Genomic DNA, 25,429 nt, shown 5'->3' with positions numbered 1-25,429 from the left:
TACATAACTGGGATGAAGGTCAATAAAAGTAAAAGAAATTGGCCAGTGTGGAGTCAAACAACTACTGTCACTATTCAGAGTCTCCCATACAAGAAAAAAAAAACACTTACTTAAAGTGGAACTACACTGTATCTGAGCACTACAAAGCAAAAACGCTATTTAATTACACTTTAATATTTATAACAAACCAATCCATCATTGTCTCCATGCTTTATTTTGCTGAGAAATCACCCTAAAAAAACACCCCCCCTGGAATTTCTGGCCATGGCCATCTTGCATAAGGGCAGATGATTTATGTAGCATATAATTCCAGGTATCCGCCTGCCCTTAGCTTAGGCATGCGGGCAGGAGGGTGCGTGCTTAGATAAGAAAACCCTTCCTTCCCTCCTGAAGACTCCTGGGATGTATTATTATTATTATTATACAGGATTTATAAAGGGGGGTGACAGTACAGTTACAATACAACTCAATACAGGAAGGATCAGAGGGCCCTGCTCATTAGAGCTTACAATCTAGAAAGGATGTATGGCATCATTTGCTTAGGCAAACAAACAGGAAGTAACAGTAGAAATGTAAAAAAAAAGTTCAAAACAAGTAAATATGATATACTTTCTTGTCTATTTACTAAAGTTAGCAGCATAAGGATTAAAAATAGTCAAAGTTGATTGAGAGAGTGAAGTTCCACTTTAAGTGCTGGGTCCAGATGTACAGAAGATGCTGTTTGGACAGGATCTTATCACACTGCATTTGCATAAGCTTCATTGCTTAAAGGGGTTGTAAACCCTCATGTTTTTTTCACCTTAATGCATCATATGTATTAGGGTGAAAAAAACACCTGGCAGTCACCGGCCCCCCAGCCCCCCATTTTACTTACCTGAGCCTCTTTATCTCCTCAGCGGGAACGCGCTGTCCCTCTCTCCACGGGGTCCCAGCTCTTGATTGAATAGATTGATAGCAGTGCAGCCATTGGCTCCCGCTGCTGTCAATCAAATCCAATGACGCAGGCGCCGGGGGGTGGGGCCGAGTCCGGCAATGGTGTCTGTGGACGAGTATGCTGGATTCGGGAGCGCACCCGCAAGGTAACCCCCTCGGGAGAGCGCTTCTCCTAGGGGGTTATCTGATGCGGGGACGAGCTGCGAGAGCCGCCGGGGGACCCCAGAAGAGGATGTTCAAGGCCATTCTGTGCAAAACAAGCTGTACAGTGGAGGCAAGTATGACATGTTTGTTATTTAAAAAAAAACAAAAAACGATCCTTTACAATCATTTTAAATTGTACGTCCAGACATACTTTTTTCTTTTACTTTATACTTTTATGCTATTAGTGGGTCCCTTAGGGAGTTTTACCCTTACTTCCTGATGTCCTACTAACGTTTTAGCAGACAGGAAGTAAGGGGTACTCTTCATAGCAACAAAGAAATAATATGCTTTTCCTTGATAGAGTAGGGGATAGCTAGAACCCCTGTCAGATTTCTTATCTGGAAATGGCAAATACAAGAATTTGAAAACTTTCTCCAGTATCTGAACCCTATTTTTCCTTCCATTGTGTTTAAGACCTCATGTACACTGCTGCTGGTAAACAGACATTTAGGAGCAGTTGGGCATTTTTTTTCAACTGCTCCTGAACTCTCCCCTATGTTATCTTATCAGTACATGTACACAGGGCCGTTTATAGTAGTTTCTAGGCAGTTGAGTTTAGAGGCTTTTTTTGGAATGCAAAAAAATGGGTTCAGAAGCTGAGTTTAGAGGCGTTTCAAGCACTGCTAAACGATTCGTTTAAAGGCGTTTTTAATTTTTGGCTATTTTGAAAAAAAAAACACTTCTAAACGCAAACACAGCAAAACGCCGCTAAACGCGGCATTTAAAACGCGGACATTTTAAACGTGGGTTACTACTACCTGCCAAGTTAAATCATTCAGGAGAGGTTGTAAAAATGTCCCGTGTACATGAAGCCTTACTCTGAGGTTTCTCAGTCACAGATATCATTCCTTGATATACAGTGGGGACGGAAAGTATTCAGACCCCCTTAAATTTTTCGCTCTTTGTTATATTGCAGCCATTTGCTAACATAATTTAAGTTCATTTGTTTTCTCATTAATGTACACACAGCACCCCATATTGACAGAAAAACACAGAATTGTTGACATTTTTGCAGATTTATTAAAAAAGAAAAACTGAAATATCACATGGTCCTAAGTATTCAGACCCTTTTCAGAGACACTCATATTCAACTCAGGTGCTGTCCATTTCTTCTGATCATCCTTGAGATGGTTCTACACACTTCATTTGAGTCCAGTTGTGTTTGATTATACTGATTGGACTTAATTAGGACAGCCACACACCTGTCTATATAAGAACTTACAGCTCACAGTGCATGTCAGTGCAAATGAGGATCATGAGGTCAAAGGAACTGCCTGAAGAGCTCAGGGACAGAATTGTGGCAAAGCACAGATCTGGCCAAGGTTACAAAAAATATTCTGCTGCACTTAAGGTTCCTAAGAGCACATTGGCCTCCATAATCCTTAAATGGAAGACGTTTGGGACGACCAGAACCCTTCCTAGAGCTGGCCTTCCGGCCAAACTGAGCTATCGGGGGAGAAGAGCCTTGGTGAGAGCGGTAAAGAAGAACCCAAAGATCAATTTGGCTGAGCTCCAGAGATGCAGTCGGGAGATGGGAGAAAGTTGTAGCAAGTCAACCATCACTGCAGCCCTCCACCTGTCGGGGCTTTATGGCAGAGTGGCCCGACAGAAGCCTCTCCTCAGTGCAAGACACATGAAAGCCCACATGGAGTTTGCTAAAAAACACCTGAAGGACTCCAAGATGGTGAGAAATAAAATTCTCTGGTCTGATGAGACCAAGATAGAACTTTTTGGCCTTAATTCTAAGCGGTATGTGTGGAGAAAACCATGTACTGCTCATCACCTGTCCAATACAGTCCCAAAAGTGAATCATGGTGGTGGCAGCATCATGCTGTGGGGGTGTTTTTCAGCTGCAGGGACAGGATGACTGGTTGCAATCGAGGGAAAGATGAATGCAGCCAAGTACGGGGATATCCTGGACGAAAACCTTCTCCAGAGTGCTCAGGACCTCAGACTGGGCCGAAGGTTTACCTTCCAACAAGACAATGACCCTAAGCACACAGCTAAAATAATGAAGGAGTGGCTTCACAACAACTCCGTGACTGTTCTTGAATGGCCCAGCCAGAGCCCTGACTTAAACCCAATTGAGCATCTCTGGAGAGACCTAAAAATGGCTGTCCACCAAAGTTTGCCATCCAACCTGACAGAACTGGAGAGGATCTGCAAGGAGGAATGGCAGAGGATCCCCAAATCCAAGTGTGAAAAACTTGTTGCGTCTTTCCCAAAAAAGACTCATGGCTGTATTAGATCAAAAGGGTGCTTCTACTAAATACTGAGCAAAGGGTCTGAATACTTAGGACCATGTGATATTTCAGTTTTTCTTTTTAATAAATCTGCAAAAATGTCAACAATTCTGTGTTTTTCTGTCAATATGGGGTGCTGTGTGTACATTAATGAGGAAAAAAATGAACTTAAATGATTTTAGCAAATGGCTGCAACATAACAAAGAGTGAAAAATTTAAGGGGGTCTGAATACTTTCCATCCCCACTGTATCTATCACTGTTCAACAGTTCACTGTTCTAGATAGGAACACCTTTATGCAATTTACAAGTGCCCACCCAGACATATGATCACAAATCCCTCAGTATCACCGTTTATGAGAGTTTCTCATATCTACAGTGAATAGAATGATCACTATTCTCAGACTTATAAAAAGTAGCAACAATTTTTTCAATGAGGAAACTCGATTGCAGTTCAGAAAATGAATACACGGGTTCCTGGGGATCAAAATTGTAATAGAATTCCATTTACACAGTTTCATCATTTTCTTTCTGACAGTGTTAGAAAAATTGTAAATAGACAATCTTAAAGTCTGAAGCATGATCAGGATGTATGTAATGAGGTGAAACATTGCACACTTACTGAAGAAGCAGCAATTTAAGGGATATATTGGTGCATGCTGATACAGTTGATAAATAAAAAAAAAGTGCATGTAAAAATTCTGAGAGGAAGGGCTGCTACAGGTGTTGCAAATGTAACATCTGTAGTGCTCTTATATGTGGTTCTTTCTTTTTTCACCCACACTCTGGACATAGATATGCTATACAGGAAAAATAACTGTAATACTGTTTATTGCATTTACACTTTATTATGTCCCTGTTCCCTTGTATATGTGGGAAAAACTATCGGTCGATTTAAATGTCACTTTCAGAAACATTGCAGTGAGATCAGGGTGGCCCTTGAGAGCCACCAACTGCGGAAGCCAATAAATCCTGACAAGCCTGTACCTATACATTTTGTACAGGCACACTGCCAAACCCACAGTCCTAGGAGTACGGTGGTAGATCATGTGCCACATTTGGTCCATGGAGGTGACCAAATCAAGTTACTGTTACAAAAAGAGTCCTATTGGATTTATCCACTCATCAATGATGTCTTATCTACCCTTTGCCTGTTTGATCCAGCACACAGGGTTCTGTTGGAACAGTATGCTCTTTATTATGGAATTTGTATGACTGTATTATGGTTTTTCATGATCTCGCTAGCCATGCTGTAGGGTTTGGGGCTCTGGAGGTTGTGTTTGCAAAGGTGAGATGGATTCCCTGTAATAACTAGTGTATACAGATAATCCTCGTTTAACGACTTACCTGTTTAACGACCACTCAGACTTATGACCAGCTCTCCCCACCCTAACGACCCGCTATACATCATTGTATTGTACAGTACAGTACAGAATTTTAGTTTGCGTTCTGTACTTATGCTAATTAAAACAATGTTATTGAGCTGGAGTTTTGTGTTTAGACCTTTTTTTTACAATACAGTACAGTAGTTAAGAATGCTTAAAATATTGATTACTTGTGGCTGCTCGTTTAATGACAAATTTGTTTAAAGACCTGGTCATTAAGTGAGGAGAGCCTGTAAATGCTTCTGGTTTATATCACGTCTTTCTTTCTGCCACCTTGAGAAAGGGTCCGCCTTGGTTCCGAACCATTGGTGTGTTATTGTTTACTCTGCATAATTGTACATTGTTCTTGCAATATGACCTATAATCTTGAGGTTCATTGGTTGAACACTGTTTTTTCTTTAAAAATGTTTATTTATGCCTGTGTTGTGTCCCTGTTATAAATTCTCCCCCACTTTCTATGTGGTGAAACTATTTTCATTGGGACAAGAAGCGAGGGTAAATTTCTTAAATCCAGGATAGCAAAAAAACATAGATGTTTTATTTCTTCCATACGCTACCTGTGACTAGAAAAAAAAAAAGGTTTTGGCTTGACATACACGTTAACATACTTGAAGACTCTACCTATTCCTGTGCATAGGTAAGAGAAGCTTTATGTGGTTTCCACTTACAGCTGGGATCATTTGAAGCCATGTCAAGCAAAGGGATACTAAATAGTAGCCCCAGAATTGCTTTTGTATCACTCTGAGGGCCCAAACTAGCCTCTTTGGTTCAAGATTGTAGCCCATTAGTTACTAAAGTAGTTATACCACTACATTTTTTTTCATTCACTTTCCAGAAATTACCTGGCTTGGTAAAACACCTGCGTAATATTTTCAAATTATAATAAAAATAAATATATTTAGTTTTTAGGTAATAATCCAAACTGATTTTCAGCTTTGTTATTGAACTGACCATTGCTACCTAACATGGGGATAATAAAGCATAAACAGACTAAACACTGCTAGCACAAAGTGCACCATCATCTTCTGCTAGGAGAAATACTTGAATGACGCTTGACATTATACTCATTGAAATGGCCAAAATGTTCTTCATGCTTATCAATGAAAGTAATGATATATACATATTAAAAGTGTTTTACAAGTTTAATATCAATAATCGTTTAATATGGTAATATTAGTCTTTATGATAATTGTTTTTATCTATTTGCCATTTCAAAATCCTCTGTTACAGTCCTGCATCTTGTTAGAGGCTAACACCTTTTGGTTTTGGTATTTTCAGGGTAATCCATACATGTGCAACAATGAATGTGATGCCAGCACAAAGGAACTAGCACACCCTCCTGAACTTATGTTTGATTCTGAGGGAAGAAACCCCAGCACCTTTTGGCAATCTGTGACTTGGAAGAACTATCCTGCTCCTCTACAGATCAATGTTACATTGTCCTGGGGCAAGACCATAGAACTCACCCAAAACATTGCCATTACCTTTGAGTCTGGCCGACCTGAGAAAATGATCTTGGAAAAATCTCTGGACTACGGCTTAACGTGGCAGCCCTACCAATTTTATGCTGCTGATTGTCTGGATGCATTTAGGATGGAGCCCAAATCCGTGAAAGACTTGACTTCAAGTACCGTCCTAGACATAATATGTACAGAGGAGTATTCCACTGGTTATGCAACACATACCAAAACCATATCTTTTGAGATTAAAGATCGTTTTGCAATATTTGCTGGACCACGGTTGCATAACATGGCATCACTCTACAGCCAACTGGACACCACCAAAAACCTGCGAGATTTCTTCACGGTGACAGATTTAAGGATTAGGCTTCTTAAACCTGCTACAGGAGCCACTTTTGTTGATGAAAGAAATCTGGAGAGATATTTCTATGCGATATCTGATATCAAGATCCATGGAAGGTAGGAACATATACTTTAAAATAAACGTAGTAGATTTGTGATTTCTTTATGATACTAGTTACTGGTATAAAAACCTAGGTTCTACAAAGTTATTATATCAAGCAACTTTTAAACTGCTGAGTAAAATATTATCTTTTATAATTTTATTTCCAGCAAGACTAAGAAACATTTGACTTACCATCTGTAGGTAGCGTGTTTGCCAACTTTTTTTTACCCAGCAACAGGAACTACCAGGTTCTCCTGGAATGTGTTTCTTAATTTTAAAGGCAATTAAAATTAATGGAATACATGACCTTAGTGCTTAAGAAAATTGGCAATTATGTACTCTGTGGTAGATGTTATATGTACAATGCTGTGGAAAGCTATTTACCTCCTTCCCGTGCTGTTAACAGTTTAAGTATCTGAAGAATTATACTGAACAGAAATGGCCCAAATCACGCCTGGTTAAAATTAACAGCTGACGCTGCACTTTAATTAAGTTAGTTTAAGACTTTTATCGCATAAGCAATTAGATATGTAGTGTATAACATTAAGTATGTGTGCCACTGCTGAAGTGGTTAGAATTGAAAGATCATCCTGATTGCCTGTGATATGTGAGTTGAGGACAATAGCCCACTCCAAAGCAGCTACATGCAGTGTTTTTATGAATGCATCACAGGGAAAGGGCTATCCACTCAAATCTATCCTGCACCAGTGTCCTCAACAAGTCGAATTCAAACTACTCACCTGTTATTATTTTTCTATTGAGGGAAACAATGTATTCCCAGACCAACAACATAATGATAATTGAAAAATTAGTTTACCTTTTTACAAAGCAAGATGGATTGACTCACAACATCCTCCCCACACCCCTAGTCCCTCCTTGGATTGTTATTTTTCACTGCTCACACTAGCAGATGTAGTGGTCTGCTCTTCTGTATATTTCTTTCTACAAGAGTAAACATCACCACATTTGGTATTAGGGTGGAGTAATAGTGCCCCATCATTGGTATCATAGGGAGGAGTTGGAGAAATGGTACCCCATTGTTGGTGTCAGGTGGCAGAATAGTGTCTTGTATTAGTGGGAGGAATAGTGCCCCAACAGCTGGATAAAGGCAGTAGAACTATAGGCAAGACTTTTTTTTATTTTCGATAGAGTAAGAGAGGGTTATAATTTCTATCAGGTTTTTTTTTTTGTCATTCATGTCCCATTGGTGAGATTTACATTCACTTCCTGTCTATTGGACAAAACAGGAAGTGAGAGGAAATCCCTGAAAATTAAGGGAATCCCCTGGGGGCCACCCAGGTCATCAGAACTAGTGCCCCCATTTGAAGATTTCTCCTCTCGTACTTTTCTGGGGAAAACCCCAAATTTGTGATTTTCTTTTACTTTCACTTTCAATAATAATGGTAACCAGGACAAGCAGAGAGGCTAAATCTCCCCAACGGTGGCACAGACAGCAATAAAAAACTAATAGGTTTTCTAATCCCTCTCCACTCAAAGCTTAAAAAAGGTTTTGCCTATAGTTATATTATAACTATATTATATATTATACATCTTAAAACCTGACCACTAAAATCTATTGAAAGCTATAACATGGTAATGGAACTTCAGTGGATGTTTTTAATCTTTTTACATTTTCAGCTTTAAATAAACTCACACCTGAAGATCCTCCCATTTGTTCACACACATCTTGCTTTGACTGACAACTGTCTCACAGCTGTGCTCTTATATTGTCACCCTGTCACATGCACCCATGGCGGGGACTACAAGTGGCCATACCAACACACATTGCTCAGGCATGGTCCATTCAAAATCATGAAGCTGGTCCAGAGAATGCTGAAGTAAGAACATGTGGCCTGTAATTGACATAAAGAGCAGACATTAGCCACACCAAAATGCAAAAAGGTTGAAAAAAGGGAAAAATATTTTTATGTATTTATTTATTTTTTATTTTATTAAAAAAAAAATTAAATAAATAAATAAAACACAGTTATTTATGGTGCACGGTGCTTTAGCAAACTTAATGTAATCCAGTTAGGGCTTTTATCTACTTTAATGTTGTCACAATAGGTGTGTATTACATGGCATTATAGGAGATTAATTTTAAGGGGAAAAAAAGATATGTGCAAACACTGTGCAGATTAATTTAGTTATAAATAGATAGATATGGATTATCTGTATTTATGTAATGTTTCACACTAAGGAAAAGAAGTTGAACTTCTCAAAATAGGTTGGTATTTTAATAAAAGTTACTTGTTACGCGGCTACTGCACCACTCTAGTCTTTATTCCCCTTGGACCATCAATCAGCTGCTCATCCGGCGGGAAGGTAAGCAACTGAAGATCGATTCCTCCACAAAAATGATCAGCCTCTCGAGTTCTCTCCTCTGATGAACAAGATTTTAAGAAAGCAAGAGGAGAACAAATAGGATCTGCTAGTGTCACAAAGTGTTCACAACAGTGACATGTATTGGAAAGTTTTTTTTAACTACAACTACTGCTACTAAAATTGATGTAAACTTAATTAAGTAAAATCTTAGTGTATATTGACTTTAACATGTCAAAGTGATTTTAAACCTTTGTTTTTTATTTTTTATACTGTAACAAACGTGTTACTTTCACTTACTACTGTGGTTTTGCACAGAGCAGCCCCTATCTTCCTCTTCTGGGGTCTCCCGCTGGCGCTCCTGGCTCCTGCTGCCATCTGAGTACCCCCCCAACTCACCAGTGTTTCTTGGGCTTACCGTTTCCGCCGGTTTGTCTGGGAAACGATGAGGAAGGCTGCTCCCATAGGCGATCAAAGAATTAATGCTCTATGGCCTTGGAGGACCGAAACTAGGTCACTTCTGGTCCAGGCTGATCTTTTTGACCCCAGATCTCTCAATAATGAAGACCTGTCATCCTTATTTCTATTACAAGGAATGTTTACATTCCTTGTAATAGGAATAAAAGTGATAAAAAAATAAATAAAAATTAAAGGGACAGTGTAAAAATAAAAAGTAAAATAAATAATAGTAAAAAAAAAAAAAATTTGAAACGCCCCCCATCCCACCGGTAATCTGTAAAGGCATTTAAAGTGTTGCCTATGGAGATTTTTAAGTACCGTAGTTTGTCTCCATTCCACAAGCGTGTGCAATTTTAAAGCACGACATGTTAGTTATCTATTTACTCAGTGTAACATCATCTTTTATTGTGGTTAACATTTTTTTTTTTTTAATTCATTAAAGTGTATTTTTTCCCAAAAAATTATGTTTGCAACTGTATGTACATACTATATGTATGTTTTTATTCCATATGGCCTCTGCTTAAAAAATGTGGATAATGTTTGTGGGCTATAAGTAATTTTGTTAAACTTGTAAACAAAAAGTGCCAGAAAAAGCCTGGTCGGCAAGTAAAAAAAAACAAAACTTAAGACTTTAGAACCACTTTAATGTCATTTTCAATATTTTCAAATCTGCAACTTTTTAAGAAAAAACTAGTACCTGGTGATGCTACCATGAAAGCTGTTAGGGCACTTGGGGAATGTTGTCATTCTGTCACATGAGCTTCCAATAGAAGCTACATGTGACTGTTTCGCCACATATTAAACAGGCATGGTCCGCTGCTGTCACCATCACGAAACCTGTCCTGAGAAAAGTCATGTAGCCATTGCCGGAGAGCAGGAGGTTGCAAGTGACCTGCAGCACTAAGATGCAATCATGGATGAAAAAATAGTGAAAACAAGTATTTTATTTAAAAAGTGATTGTTTATGATACATAGAGCAAACTAAATGTCATTCATCTAGAGTTTACATCTACTTTAAAGTGGATGTAAACCCACTCTCGTCCTTTCTAAACTACTGCCATAGTGGTTATCTATAAGGATATACATGCCTCCTGCACTGGAATCACTGGAATCAGTCCAGGCAGCGTGTCATCCTAACTTAGGAAGTCTGGATATGCCAGTTGCCTGGACTAATGGCAGTCTCAGCCTCTCAGCGAGCCGCTGAGACAGCCGCTCCCCCCCTCCACAGCTCAGCGCTCCAATGAGCATGGAGGAGCAGAGCAGGAGAGATGCTGACTAATAGGCAGCATCTCTCTGCTTGGGGAGGTGAGAGAACTGAGCCATCGGCAATGTTGGGTGGCTCAGTTCTTAGTGATGAGGCGGCGGAGGACAGATGCAGCATGGTCTGATGCTGCATCCACTTAGATAAGTATGAATAGCCCATAAAAAAACATACTTCTCTTTTAAAGCATTTTCTTGTTTTACAAAAACTTGTGAAAGCAAGCAGACAGGCTATTTATTGTAGAAGAGACATGCAGTACCTGACCACTTGCAGTCTTCTGCGGCATGTAAGATTACATCACCACCATGGGTCCCTGTCAGGAGTTACATCATCCTGCGCCAGCAAATGAAGATACCTAAAGACCAGCACATGGGGAGAAGATGCTGGTGCTGGCGAGGGACCCCACAAGAACTTCTGACTGTTAGGAAGGTAAGTATAGTGACTTTAGTTCTGTTTTACAAGACAGAGTAGTGAGTAGCCTGCATCTTATAGAAATACAAAAAATCCAACTTTCAGTTTGTACTGTTTCTCAGAAAACATGCATCATTGAGAATGAGTTTAAAGTGATTTCAAAGCCTACATTATTTTTTTCCAAAAAAAAATAAACATGTTATACTTACTTGCTCTGTGCAATGTTATTCCACAGAGATGCCCTGAATCTCCTCTTCTGGGGTCCCCTGCAGGTGTTCTAGGCTCTTCCTTTACTCATAGAAGCCACTTTCTATGGGGGTACACCTGCAGGCTCACCCCCGAATCAGACCGTGTGCGTTTATAGATACACACAACAGGACTTAACCCTGCCCCCTATTCCCCTCTTAGAGGATTTGACTTATAGCAGCAGGAGCCAATGGCTTCCACATGTCTCACTTAGTCCTGTGAGGTGAGGAAGAGAGAGCAATGCTGCTCAACTCAGGCACAGTGCTGGATCAAGTTAGGACTCGTGTAAGTGGGACATTTTTTATCTAAATGCAGGGAATGCGTTGGGCTACTTCCACACTGGGGCCGCGCTGCGTCAGCGGTAAAGCGCAGCTCGTTTTAGTGCCGCTTTTCGGCTGCTATCATGGCATTCTTAACCCCCACTAGCAGCCAAAGAAAGGGTTAAAACCGCCTGTGTTGCGGCGCTTCTTAACCACTTGCCGACCGCCTAACGCCGATATACGTCGGCAGAATGGCACGGGCAGGCAGAATCACGTACCCATACGTGATCTGCCTCCCGCGGGCGGGGGGTCCGGTTAGACCCTCCCCCAGTGCCAGCGGCGGTCGGCATTTCTCTGGGAGTGTTGAGAGGCGAGGGGGAGGCCATCCGATCGTGGCCCCCCCCCTCGCGATCGCTCCCAGCCAATCGGAATCCTCCCCTGCCTGTGTGTAGTTTCACACAGGCAGAGGATGTGATGTCATCTCTCCTCGGCTCGGCAGTTTCCGTTCCGGCACAGAGGAGAGAAGACATGTGAGTGCACAACACATACACACACACAGTAGAACATGCCAGGCATACTTTACACCCCCGATCCCCCCCCGATCGCCCCCCGATCCCCCCCCCCAATCACCCCTCCCCCCTCCCTGTCAAACTGACACCAAGCAGTATTTTTTTTTTTTTTTTCTGATTACTGCATGGTGTCAGTTTGTGACAGTTAGAAGTGGTAGGGCAGTGAGTGTTAGCCCCCTGTAGGTCTAGGGTACCCCCCTAACCCCCCCAAATAAAGTTTTAACCCCTTGATCACCCCCCGTCACCAGTGTCGCTAAGCGATCAATTTTCTGATCGCTGTATTAGTGTCGCTGGTGACGCTAGTTAGGGACGTAAATATTTAGGTTTGCCGTCAGCGTTTTATAGTGACAGGGACCCCCATATACTATCTAATAAATGTTTTAACCCCTTGATTGCCCCCTAGTTAACCCTTTCACCACTGATCACCGTATAAGTGTTACGGTTGACGCTGGTTAGTTCGTTTATTTTTTATAGTGTCAGGGCACCCGCCGTTTATTACCGAATAAAGGTTTAGCCCCCTGATCGCCCAGCGGTGATATGCGTCGCCCCAGGCAGCGTCAGATTAGCGCCAGTACCGCTAACACCCACGCACGCAGCATACGCCTCCCTTAGTGGTATAGTATCTGATCGCATCAATATTTGATCCGATCAGATCTATACTAGCGTCCCCAGCAGTTTAGGGTTCCCAAAAACGCAGTGTTAGCGGGATCAGCCCAGATACCTGCTAGCACCTGCGTTTTTCCCCTCCGCCCGGCCCGGCTCAGCCCACCCAAGTGCAGTATCGATCGATCACTGTCACTTACAAAACACTAAACGCATAACTGCAGCGTTCGCAGAGTCAGGCCTGATCCCTGCGATCGCTAACAGTTTTCTTGGTAGTGTTTTGGTGAACTGGCAAGCGCCAGCCCCAGGCAGTGTCAGGTTAGCGCCAGTACCGCTAACACCCACGCACACAGCATACGCCTCCCTTAGTGGTATAGTATCTGTACGGATCAATATCTGATCCGATCAGATCTATACTAGTGTCCCCAGCAGTTTAGGGTTCCCAAAAACGCAGTGTTAGCGGGATCAGCCCAGATACCTGCTAGCACCTGCGTTTTGCCCCTCCGCCCGGCCCAGCCCAGCCCACCCAAGTGCAGTATCGATCGATCACTGTCACTTACAAAACACTAAACGCATAACTGCAGCGTTTGCAGAGTCAGGCCTGATCCCTGCGATCGCTAACAGTTTTTTTGGTAGCTTTTTGGTGAACTGGCAAGCACCAGCCCCAGGCAGCGTCAGGTTAGCGCCAGTACCGCTAACACCCACGCACGCACCGTACATCTCCCTTAGTGGTATAGTATCTGATCGGATCAATATCTGATCCGATCAGATCTATACTAGCGTCCCCAGCAGTTTAGGGTTCCCACAAACGCAGTGTTAGTGGGATCAGCCCAGATACCTGCTAGCACCTGCGTTTTGCCCCTCCGCCCGGCCCAGCCCAGCCCACTCAAGTGCAGTATCGATCGATCACTGTCACTTACAAAACACTAAACGCATAACTGCAGCATTTGCAGAGTCAGGCCTGATCCCTGCGATCGCTAACACTTTTTTTGGTAGCGTTTTGGTGAACTGGCAAGCACCAGCGGCCTAGTACACCCCGGTCATAGTCAAACCAGCACTGCAGTAACACTTGGTGACGTGGCGAGTCCCATAAGTACAGTTCAAGCTGGTGAGGTGGCAAGCACAAGTAGTGTCCCGCTGCCACCAAAAAGACAAACACAGGCCCGTCGTGCCCATAATGCCCTTCCTGCTGCATTCGCCAATCCTAATTGGGAACCCACCACTTCTGCAGCGCCCGTACTTCCCCCATTCACATCCCCAACCAAATGCAGTCGGCTGCATGAGAGGCATTTTCTTTATGTCCTCCCGAGTACCCCTACCCAACGAATCCCCCCAAAAAAATGTCGTGTCTGCAGCAAGCGTGGATATAGGCGTGACACCCGCTATTATTGTCCCTCCTGTCCTGACAATCCTGGTCTTTGCATTGGTGAATGTTTTGAACGCTACCATTCACTAGTTGAGTATTAGCGTAGGGTACAGCATTGCACAGACTAGGCGCACTTTCACAGGGTCTCCCAAGATGCCATTGCATTTTGAGAGACCCAAACCTGGAACCGGTTACAGTTATAAAAGTTACAGTTACAAAAAAAAGTGTAAAAAAACACATACAAAAATATAAAATAAAAAAAAAATAGTTGTCGTTTTATTGTTCTCTCTCTCTATTCTCTCTCTCTATTCTCTCTATTGTTCTGCTCTTTTTTACTGTATTCTATTCTGCAATATTTTATTGTTATTATGTTTTATCAAGTTTGTTTTTCAGGTATGCAATTTTTTATACTTTACCGTTTACTGTGCTTTATTGTTAACCATTTTTTTGTCTTCAGGTACGCATTTCACGACTTTGAATGGTTATACCAGAATGATGCCTGCAGGTTTAGGTACCATCTTGGTATCATTCTTTTCAACCAGCGGTCGGTTTTCATGTAAAAGCAATCCTAACGGCTAGTTAGCCTCCAGGTTGCTTTTACAAGCAGTGGGAGGAATGCCCCCCCCCACCGTCTTCCGTGTTTTTCTCTGGCTCTCCTGTCTCAACAGGGAACCTGAGAATGCAGCCGGTGATTCAGCCAGCTGACCATAGAGCTGATCAGAGACAAGAGTGGCTCCAAACATCTCTATGGCCTAAGAAACCGGAAGCTACAAGCATTTTATGAGTTAGATTTCGCCGGATGTAAACAGCGCCATTGGGAAATTGGGAAAGCATTTTATCACACCGATCTTGGTGTGGTCAGATGCCTTGAGGGCAGAGGAGAAATCTAGGGTCTAATAGACCCCAATTTTTTCAAAAAAGAGTACCTGTCACTACCTATTGCTATGATAGGGGATATTTACATTCCCTGAGATAACAATAAAAATGATTAAAAAAAAAAAATGAAAGGAACAGTTTAAAAATAAGATAAAAAAGCAAAAAAATGATAAAGAAAAAAAAAAAAAAAAAAAAAAAAAAAAAAAGCACCCCTGTCCCCCCTGCTCTCGCGCTAAGGCGAACGCAAGCGTCGATCTGGCGTCAAATGTAAACAGCAATTGCACCATGCATGTGAGGTATCACCGCGAAGGTCAGATCGAGGGCAGTAATTTTAGCAGTAGACCTCCTCTGTAAATCTAAAGTGGTAACCTGTAAAGGCTTTTAAAGGCTTTTAAAATGTATTTAGTTTGTCGCCACTGCACGTTTGTGCGCAATTTTAAAGCATGTCATGTTTGGTATCCATGTACTCGGCCTAAGATCATCTTTTTTATTTCATCAAACATTTGGGCAATATAGTGTGTTTTAGTGCATTAAAATTTTAAAAAGTGTGTTTTTTCCCCAAAAAATGCGTTTGAAAAATCGCTGCGCAAATACTGTGTGAAAAAAAAAAATGAAACACCCAACATTTTAATCTGTAGGGCATTTGCTTTAAAAAAATATATATAATGTGTGGGGGTTCAAAGTAATTTTCTTGCAAAAAAAAAAATTTTTTCATGTAATCAAAAAGTGTCAGAAAGGGCTTTGTCTTCAAGTGGTTAGAAGAGTGGGTGATGTGTGACATAAGCTTCTAAATGTTGTGCATAAAATGCCAGGACAGTTCAAACCCCCCCCAAATGACCCCATTTTGGAAAGTAGACACCCCAAGCTATTTGCTGAGAGTCATGTCGAGTCCATGGAATATTTTATATTGTGACACAAGTTGCGGGAAAGAGACAATTTTTTTTTTTTTGCACAAAGTTGTCACTAAATGATATATTGCTCAAACATGCCATGGGAATATGTGAAATTACACCCCAAAATACATTCTGTTGCTTCTCCTGAGTACGGGGATACCACATGTGTGAGACTTTTTGGGAGCCTAGCCGCGTACGGCACCCCGAAAACCAGGCACCGCCTTCAGGCTTTCTAAGGCCGTAAATTTTTGATTTCACTCTTCACTGCCTATCACAGTTTTGGAGGCCATGGAATGCCCAGGTGGCAAAAAAAAACCCAAATGACCCCATTTTGGAAAGTAGACATCCCAAGCTATTTGCTGAGAGGTATAGTGAGTATTTTGCAGACCTCACTTTTTGTCACAAAGTTTTGAAAATTGAAAAAAGAAAAAAAAAAATTTTTTTCTTGCCTTTCTTTATTTTCAAAAACAAATGAGAGCTGCAAAATACTCACCATGCCTCTCAGCAAATAGCTTGGGGTGTCTACTTTCCAAAATGGGGTCATTTGGGGGGGTTTTGTGCCACCTGGGCATTCCATGGCCTCCGAAACTGTGATAGGCAGTGAAGAGTGAAATCAAAAATTTACACCCTTAGAAATCCTGAAGGCGGTGATTGGTTTTCGGGGAACCGTACGCAGCTAGGCTCCCAAAAAGTCCCACACATGTGGTATCCCCATACTCAGGAGAAGTAGCTAAATGTATTTTGGGGTGCAATTCCACATAGGCCCATGGCCTGTGTGAGCAATATATCATTTAGTGACAACTTTGTGCAAAAAAAAAAAAAAAATTGTCACTTTCCCGTAACTTGTGTCAAAATATAAAACATTCCATGGACTCAACATGCCTCAAAGCAAATAGCTTGGGGTGTTTACTTTCCAAAATGGGGTCATTTGGGGGGGTTTATGCCATCTGGGCATTTTATGGCCTTCAAAACTGTGATAGGTAGTGAGGAGTAAAATCAAAAATGTACGCCCTTAGAAATCCTGAAGGCAGTGATTGGTTTTCGGGGCCCCGTAGGCGGCTAGGCTCCCAAAAAGTCCCACACATGTGGTATCCCCATACTCAGGAGAAGCAGCTAAATGTATTTTGGGGTGCAATTCCACATATGCCCATGGCCTGTGTGAGCAATATATCATTTAGTGACAACTTTTTGTAATTTTTTTTTTGTCATTATTCAATCACTTGGGACAAAAAAAATGAATATTCAATGGGCTCAACATGCCTCTCAGCAATTTCCTTGGGGTGTCTACTTTCCAAAATGGGGTCATTTGTGGGGGTTTTGTACTGCCCTGCCAATTTAGCACCTCAAGAAATGACATAGGCAGTCATAAATTAAAGGCTGTGTAAATTCCAGAAAATGTACCCTAGTTTGTAGACGCTATAACTTTTGCGCAAACCAATAAATATACACTTATTGACATTTTTTTTACCAAAGACATGTGGCCGAATACATTTTGGCCTAAATGTATGACTAAAATTGAGTTTATTGGATTTTTTTTAGAACAAAAAGTAGAAAATATCATTTTTTTTCAAAATTTTCGGTCTTTTTCCGTGTATAGCGCAAAAAATAAAAATGGCAGAGGTGATCAAATACCATCAAAAGAAAGCTCTATTTGTGGGAAGAAAAGGACGCAAATTTCGTTTGGTTACAGCATTGCATGACCGCGCAATTAGCAGTTAAAGCGACGCAGTGCCAAATTGTAAAAAGTGCTCTGGTCAGGAAGGGGGTAAATCCTTCTGGAGCTGAAGTGGTTAAATGCTTTTCAGGCGCTTCGGAAGCGCTGCCAATGCATTCCAATGGGCAGGGACGGTTTAAGAGCGCTGTATACAGTGCTCCAAAACCGCCCCAAAGATGCTGCTTGCAGTACTTTTTTGTAACGTCCCACAAGCGCACCGCCCCAGTGTGAAAGCACTCAGGCTTTCACACAGGGGTGGCATGGGAGGTGGTTTTCAGGCGCTTTACAGGCGCTATTTTTAGCGCTAAAATGCCTGAAAAACTCTTTCAGTGTGAACGTAGTCTTAAAGTAAAAAATGTCCTGCCTTTAGAACCAATTTAAGGGTCCATTTACATCTTTGCAGTGCAATTGCCGTGCACACCGAAATGTGCATTAATGCACATTAGGTTACAAATTACCATGCATTGCAATAATTCAGCTTATTTGTTTAAAAGAGAAGTCCATCTGAGCTTGTTTGGCTGGGCTTCTCCTCTGGGTCACAGGAGTGAAATTCGTTTTGCACTCCTGTGACCCGTATTTAGCAGAGAGCGGTCTGAAGTCCACTCTCCGCTGACGTCACTGCCGTAAGTCGAGGCAGCCCGTCATCCCAACTTCCAAGTCTGGATCTGCCAGCTGCCTTGACTGATGGCATTCTCAGCTGGTTCTCAGTGCAGAGACGGCGGGGGACAGCTGCAGCATTGGTCTTATGCTCCATCCACCGAGGTAAGTATGAATCTAATAAAAAAAAAAAAACTTCTCTTTTAAATAAGCTGCCTAATGTATTAAAACATACCAGAAAATGTGCACATACTATTTTGAACAACGTAGCATTCCACAGTGCACGGTAGTATGTTACCTTTCACTGTGGTGCACCTGGGGTGGCATTCAGAATGAATGGCACTGCAACTTACTAACACATATAACAAGCGTTGCCATGCATTGTGGTAATGACCACATTAAGGCTACTTTCACACTGAGGCGCTTTACAGGCGCTACAGCGCTAAACATAGCACCTGTAAAGAGCCTTTCCTGTCACTCCAGTGTGAAAGCCCGAGTGCTTTCACACTGGAGAGGTGCGCTTGCAGGACGGTAAAAAAAGTCCTGCAAGCAGCATCTTTGCAGCGCTGTAAAAGCAGTGTATACACCGCTCCTAAAGCTCCCCTGCCCAATGAAATCAATGGGGCAGCGCCGGCAATCCGCTGCTGCAGCAGCGCTTTGTGTGAGGTTTTAACCCTTTTTGGCTACCTGGTGGGGGTTAAAACCACCCCGCTAGCGGCCGAATAGTGCCGCTAAAATGACGGTAAAGCGGCGCTAAAAATAGCGCCACTTTACCGCTGACGCCCACCCGCCCCACTGTGAAAGTACCCGTACACAACAGAACAGTGTAAATGGGCCCTTACTGTTTAAGACTCTTTCTCTGGGATTCAAAATAAATGCAGTCTGGAATTGGAAACCTTGGGTTTGCTGTCACCAGTATATCAGAGTTCACTAATGAGCCCCTAACCACACCGCAGCATTGAGCATAGTGTATTTCATTGGTATATTGTTTAAAAAAAATCTAAGTGAAATATCCACACACAATAGTACAACAAATCTTACTCCATGTTCTCGGCACTCACAAAATGTGTCTTCATTTTTAGCAATACAATAATATGCCTTTATAGTATTTTTTATTATTTATCCAGAAGACGTTTTGTTTGTTTGGATTTTGCTTTTTTTCCTCACAACCTCCTGGACAGGTAAGTGTATAAAACCAAGAAGTGAATCCTTATGTCTCCAGTGTGTATGTTCCTGCCAAGCTAGGATTAACAGCTTATCTAGGTATGTTCTGTGAATGGTTTCAGGACCTGAACAAAATGTTTCATACCGAACACTAAAAATGCTGTCTTTCCCATCAGTGTGGGATTAAGTTCTGGAGAGTCTTTTTTGCAACGGGGGACTGGACAGATAACAAGGATTAGCTGCTATGATACCGCAAGCCGCCAACAGCCCATTAAAGTATATGAGCTATCAAAATTAGCCCTTGCAGTGCCAGACAGATGAAGCACACTCTGGAAAAATAAGGGCATTACTTAGCAATATATAAAAGAGTAGTGAAATGGATATGGGTTAATTGCATAAATAGGAAATGGCGTATTAAATAATAAGGTAGAATATAAACAATGCCTATAGGTAATGTTAATGAAATAGAAACCTTACTATACTGATCATGGCTTCATGTGGTAACATATGTAATGCATCAAGTTAGTTCATTTGGCTATCTTTACGGAAATGGTTTGGTGGGATGCGCACAGAGAAAGGGGGTACAGTGGAGGAGGGGCAAGGGAATACCAATAGCAGTCCATGCTGCAGCTATGGTGCTGGGGAACAAAAAAAGGTTCGTTGGAGCCTGCAAAAGGTTTCTAAAATGATCCTGCTTTAAGGCTGCACCGAAAGTGTATAATACAAACACATATAGTCTGTGCAAATTATGACAAAATAGATAAGCGCAGATTACATACAGTGAAAACTGCATGTCAGAATTTTCAATGGATCCATTTAGGCAACAGAAGTTGCATGAAAATCTTGGCTTTTGCGGTACATGTTTACCTTGATCCTATCCCTCCCATCTACAAAGCCTCTCTATTGCTCTTGTAAAGTGATAGCTTGGCTCGTTAACTAATAAGGACACTTGGTAGGCCTGTAACAACAATCCCAAACTTATCTTCTGTTGAAAATATTAGGATTTGCATATAACTTCAGTTCTCTATAAAATTGGTTAAAATTGGTAAAGTAGTACAATTAAGGAACAAGAAATACTGAGGGAAAGGTAAGATAATTGGGAAAAATAGAGTGCTATGCTGATGTATTAACATCAGTTCATGGGGAAAAAAGGGTAGATATCTAATACGGAAAGATTCCCGAGTATATACATATAGGGCTAGCAATGTTCTGAAAGGTAGCTACAAAAATAGCTGATGGGGCTAGCAAAAAAATGTAAAAGAGTAACTAATGAAATGTGATTTTGTAGGAAACCTGTATAAAAGGAAACATGAGAGCTGCCACTGTTGACCAGTTTCTCGAAGTTTCCCTGCTGTCTCTTCCTCCAGATTTGCTGAGTTACTATCCTGAAACAGGTTTAAAGTAGAGGTTTAGAACTTCTGATTTGCATGTTTGTTTTGGATCAGTGACCCAAGAACCTAGATGATCAGGATGACCGCCAAAAAAAAAAAATTACCCTAAGCATTCTTAAAATTCAACTATACTTCCTCCCATTTTTTAGGTAAAGGTTAGAAGCTGTAACTTTTATATTTTGTAATTATATATATTTTTTAAATGCAAACAATGCAAGTGCCTTAATATGACTTGGTATCACTTTCTTATTGTGCGTGAACAGCAAAGTACAGGCTGGGAAAGGGAGAAACAACACAAAGAGCCAAACAGTTCCACCAAAAGATGATGCTTTCTGTGAGTCACCAGCCTACTCTAAGCCACTCCCAGCCCCACAGATTTGATTACATTTACCTGTTCTACAAAAACTCACTCTAACATCTACACTAGCTAGAGGGTGCTACACTAGTACTATCCCACTGGGGCATTTGGATGATATATGGGCTGCTTCCTACAGAAAACCTTGGAATGAAAATATAATGTTTGAATCAAGAATGGAGTGCCACACCGAGTGCCACGACGAAATGTTAGAACCCAAAAAGGAGGTTTTATTTCAAAGTAAGGCTATTAAGTTCACCACATGTTAGGAATAAAACCTCCTTTTTTTAATTCAACACTTTAGTGTGGTGCATCAGTCTTTTGGCCCAACCATTATACAATCAAAGGCTTGGGAAGGGTCAAGACCTGTAAGTGTTTCTTAACTACAGCAGACATAATTCCGGTCTCCTGCCCTGCCAGACATGGCTATGCTGTGTGACAGAGATATGTAAATCTCAAGACTGGGTGGACAGAAATACAAATCCTTTGGCAGGTTAAAAAGCTCTCATACACTGAACAAAATTAAAAAAGCAACACATTTGTGTTTGCCCCTACTTATCATGAGCTGAACTCAAAGATCTACGACTTTTTCTATGTACACAAAAGGCCTATTTCTCTCAAATATTGTTCACAAATCTGTCTAAATCTGTGTTAGTGAGCACTTCTTTGTCGAGATAATCCATCCACCTCACAGGTATGGCATATCAAGATGCTGATTAGACAGCATGATTATTGCACAGGTTTGCCTTAGGCTGGCCACAATAAAAGGGCACTCGAAAATGTGCAGTTTTATCACACAGCACATTGCCACAGATGTCACAAGTTTTGAGGGAGCGTGCAATTGGCACGCTGATTGCAGAAATGTCTACTAGAGCTGTTGCCCTTGAATCGAATGTTAATTTCTCTACCATAAGCCGTCTCCAAAGGCATTTCAGAGAATTTGGCAGTACATCCAACCGGCCTCTCTAAAATGTGTAGTTTTACTGTATTGGGTGGGTCCAGGGGGTCTGAAAAAACAGTCAGTATCTGGTGTGACCACCATTTGCATCACGCACATCTCCTTCGTATAGAGTTAATCAGGTTGTTGGTTGTGACCTGTGGAATGTTGGGCCATTCCTCTTCAATGGCTGTGCGAAGTTGCTGGATATAGGCAGGAACTGGAACTGCTGTCGTATAAGCTGATTCATAGCATCCCAAACATGCTCAATGGGTGACATGTCCGGTGAGTATACTGGCCATGTAAGAACTGGGATGTTTTCAGCTTCCAGGAATTGTGTACAGATTATTGCAACATGGGGTGCATTATCATGCTGCAACATGAGGTGATGGTCGTGGATGAATGGCACAACGATGGGCCTCAGGATCTCATCATGGTATCTCTGTGCATTCAAAATGCCGTCAATAAAATGCACCTGTGTTCATTGTCCATAGCATATGCCTGCCCATACCATAACCCCACTGCCACCATAGGCCACTCGATCCACAACGTTGACATTAGCAAACCGCTCACCCACATGACGCCATACACGCTGTCTGCCATCTGCCCTGTACAGTGAAAATCGGGATTCATCAGTGAAGAGAACACCTCTCCAAAGTGCCAGATCCCATAGAATGTGAGCATTTGCCCAGTCAAGTTGGTTACGACGACGAACTGCAGTCAGGTCGAGACCCCAATGAGAACGACGAGCATGCAGGTGAGTTTTACTGAGACGGTTTCTGACAGTTTGTGCAGAAATTCTTTGGTTATGCAAACCAATTGTTGCAGCAGCTGTCTGGGTGGCTGGTCTCAGAAGATCTTGGAGGTGAAGATGCTGGTGTGGTTACACACGGTCTGCGGTTGTGAGGCTGGTTGGATGTACTGTCAAATTCTCTGAAACGCCTTTGGGAACAGCTTGTGGTAGAGAAATGAACATTCAATTCAAGGGCAACTGCTCTGGTGGACATTCCTGCAGTCAGCATGCCAATTGCACGCTCCCTCAAAACTTGCGACATCTGTGGCATTGTGCTGTGTGATAAAACTGCACATTTTAGAGTCGCCTTTTATTGTGGCCAGCCTAAGGCAAACCTGTGTAATAATCATGCTGTCTAATCAGCATCTTGATATGCCACACCTGTGAGGTGAATGGATTATCTCGGCAAAGGAGAAGTGCTCACTAACACAGATTTAGACAGATTTGTGAACAATATTTGAGAGAAATAGGCCTTTTGTGTACAAAGAAAAAGTCGTAGATCTTTGAGTTCAGCTCATGATAAATAGGGGCCAATGCAAAAGTGTTGCGTTTATAATTTTGCTCAGTGTATATGTATTTTGAGTATTTGGCTGTTGGGCTGGAATTCAGCTTTAAATCGTTTTTTTTGTTTGTTTCAGATGTTTTCTCTTTTGGAGAGATTACCCCTTACCTCCTGTCCCAGTTAGGCAAAAAGACATGTATAGCAATAAAATCTGCAGGGGTCCTACCCCTTAGACCCCTTTCACACCGGGGCGGTTTGCAGGCGCTATTGGGCTAAAAATAGTGTCTGCAAACCGACCCGAAACAGCCGCTGCTGTGTCTCCAGTGCGAAAACCCGAGGGCTTTCACACTGGAGCGGTGCGCTAGCAGGACAGGAAAAAAAGTCCTGCTAGCAGCATCTTTGGAGCGGTGAAGGAGCGGTGTATCAATGGGGCAGCGCGGCTATACCGCCGGCAAAGCACCTCTGCAGAGACGCTTTGCGGTGGTTTTTAACCCTTTCTCGGCCACTAGCGGGGTGTAAAACCACCCCTCCAGTGGCCGCATACCGCCGCTAAAACGAAGGTAAAGCGCCGCTAATAATAGCGGCGCTTTACGGCCGACGCCGCCCCCCCCGCACCAGTGTGAAAGGGGCCTTACTTATTTTATCCAAAAACCAAAAAAAAAGGTCATGTTCTTGCAATACTAACTAAATTTAAAGCAGATTTAAATTCAAAACAAAAAAGTAATATATTTCAGCTTACCAACCCTTGTGTTGCCTGTAGTGGCTTCATTCGTTTTCTTTGTTAGGCTTTTTTTCCCTCTGTTTTCATCTGGTGATACAGACAGTAACACACCTCCTGTATTAAAGAGCCCCACTCTGGATGAAGGAGCACAGGGGGCACATTTGGACAGCAGCATTGTTAATCTGGAGGTGGGGGGGGGGTAGTGTTAGCAGCCCATAGATGATTTGATTTTCATTCCTTCCACCACGGGTCTTTCAGTGTTGATGGGGGAATTCAGGGCAATTGTGTTCTTCTGGAAGCCTTCACGGGCGCCAGAGCACAATGATTACCAGCAGCTATAGCCACCAGCAATAATCGCATGCCAAAAATTGGGCATGCTGGTTGTACCCAAGTCAATTGATCCGCCCAAATTTCAATCCATGTATAACCAGCCAAACTCCAGCTAACATTTCATAAGCAGTTACAGCAAATGGTTGTGTTCCTTTTGCGATAAAAATTTTACATAAATAAATTAAGCTAATCTTTACAAGCACCCCTGCCAGAGCTGAGTGGTTTGTCCTATCCGTGTAACTGATACATCTGCAAGAGAGAACGTTCTTTTTTTTTTAAAACCGACTAATGGCCCGTACAAACGATCCGAAAATCGGACGAAAAATACCGCTTTCAACGCGATCGTACAATAATCGGATCGTTAGTACAGAGCTTTCGAGAGCTGATCACGACAGTTCATCTGATATTATTCGATCGGACAAGCACGAAAATTTTCCTCGTACAATACCAGGTCGTACAATTTTCATTTAGTCAGTACAGATGCCGTCTGAAAATACAATACAATTACACTACAACACATTACATCACTTCCAATTTTTTTTTCTGTCGTACGAGAATTTTTGTGACTTTAGTAACCTATTCAATTACTGCTTGCGACTAGTACGAGAAAAAAAGTCGGACGATCTGTCGTCCAATTTTCGGATCATGTGTACAAGCTTTTACTGACTGGATCTACAGATGAATATATAAGAAAGAAAGCCTGAAAAAGAAAACTAATACAGCCACCATATCTAACAATTGGTAAGCAGCAATATAATAAATGGTTGTTTTTGGGTTTAATACTGTTTTAACACCTAAAACAAATGTATGTGTATTTTTTATTATTCAGGCGATCTGAGCCTAATCATTTGACAAAAAAGGCAAAAAAATCATGTCTTGGGATAAGGCAAAAATAATGAGTGAAAAACAGCTGTAAATGAAAATGTATGAGTTAGGTGACACAGATAATGACATGTTATGTTGGATGTTTTCATGCTGGATGCCTGGAAAT

General features: G+C 41.8%; 1 protein-coding gene across 9 annotated transcripts in view; it reads left to right on the top strand.

Moving 5' to 3' along the window:
* The window catches only part of NTNG1 (netrin G1), a 527,102-nt gene that overhangs the window by 283,765 nt on the left and 217,908 nt on the right, over positions 1-25,429 (top strand). For all 9 annotated transcript variants that reach the window (XM_073592992.1, XM_073592993.1, XM_073592995.1 and 6 more), the window contains exon 3: positions 6,042-6,682. In XM_073592992.1, the coding sequence (XP_073449093.1) occupies positions 6,042-6,682 (641 nt within the window). The remainder of the gene's footprint in view (positions 1-6,041; positions 6,683-25,429) is intronic.

This window comes from Aquarana catesbeiana, linkage group LG07 (genome assembly GCF_042186555.1).
Source record: "Aquarana catesbeiana isolate 2022-GZ linkage group LG07, ASM4218655v1, whole genome shotgun sequence".
Classification (NCBI taxonomy): Eukaryota; Metazoa; Chordata; class Amphibia; order Anura; family Ranidae; genus Aquarana; species Aquarana catesbeiana.
The sequence above is the reverse complement of the archived record's forward strand: the minus strand, read 5'-3'. Positions and strand labels throughout refer to the sequence as shown.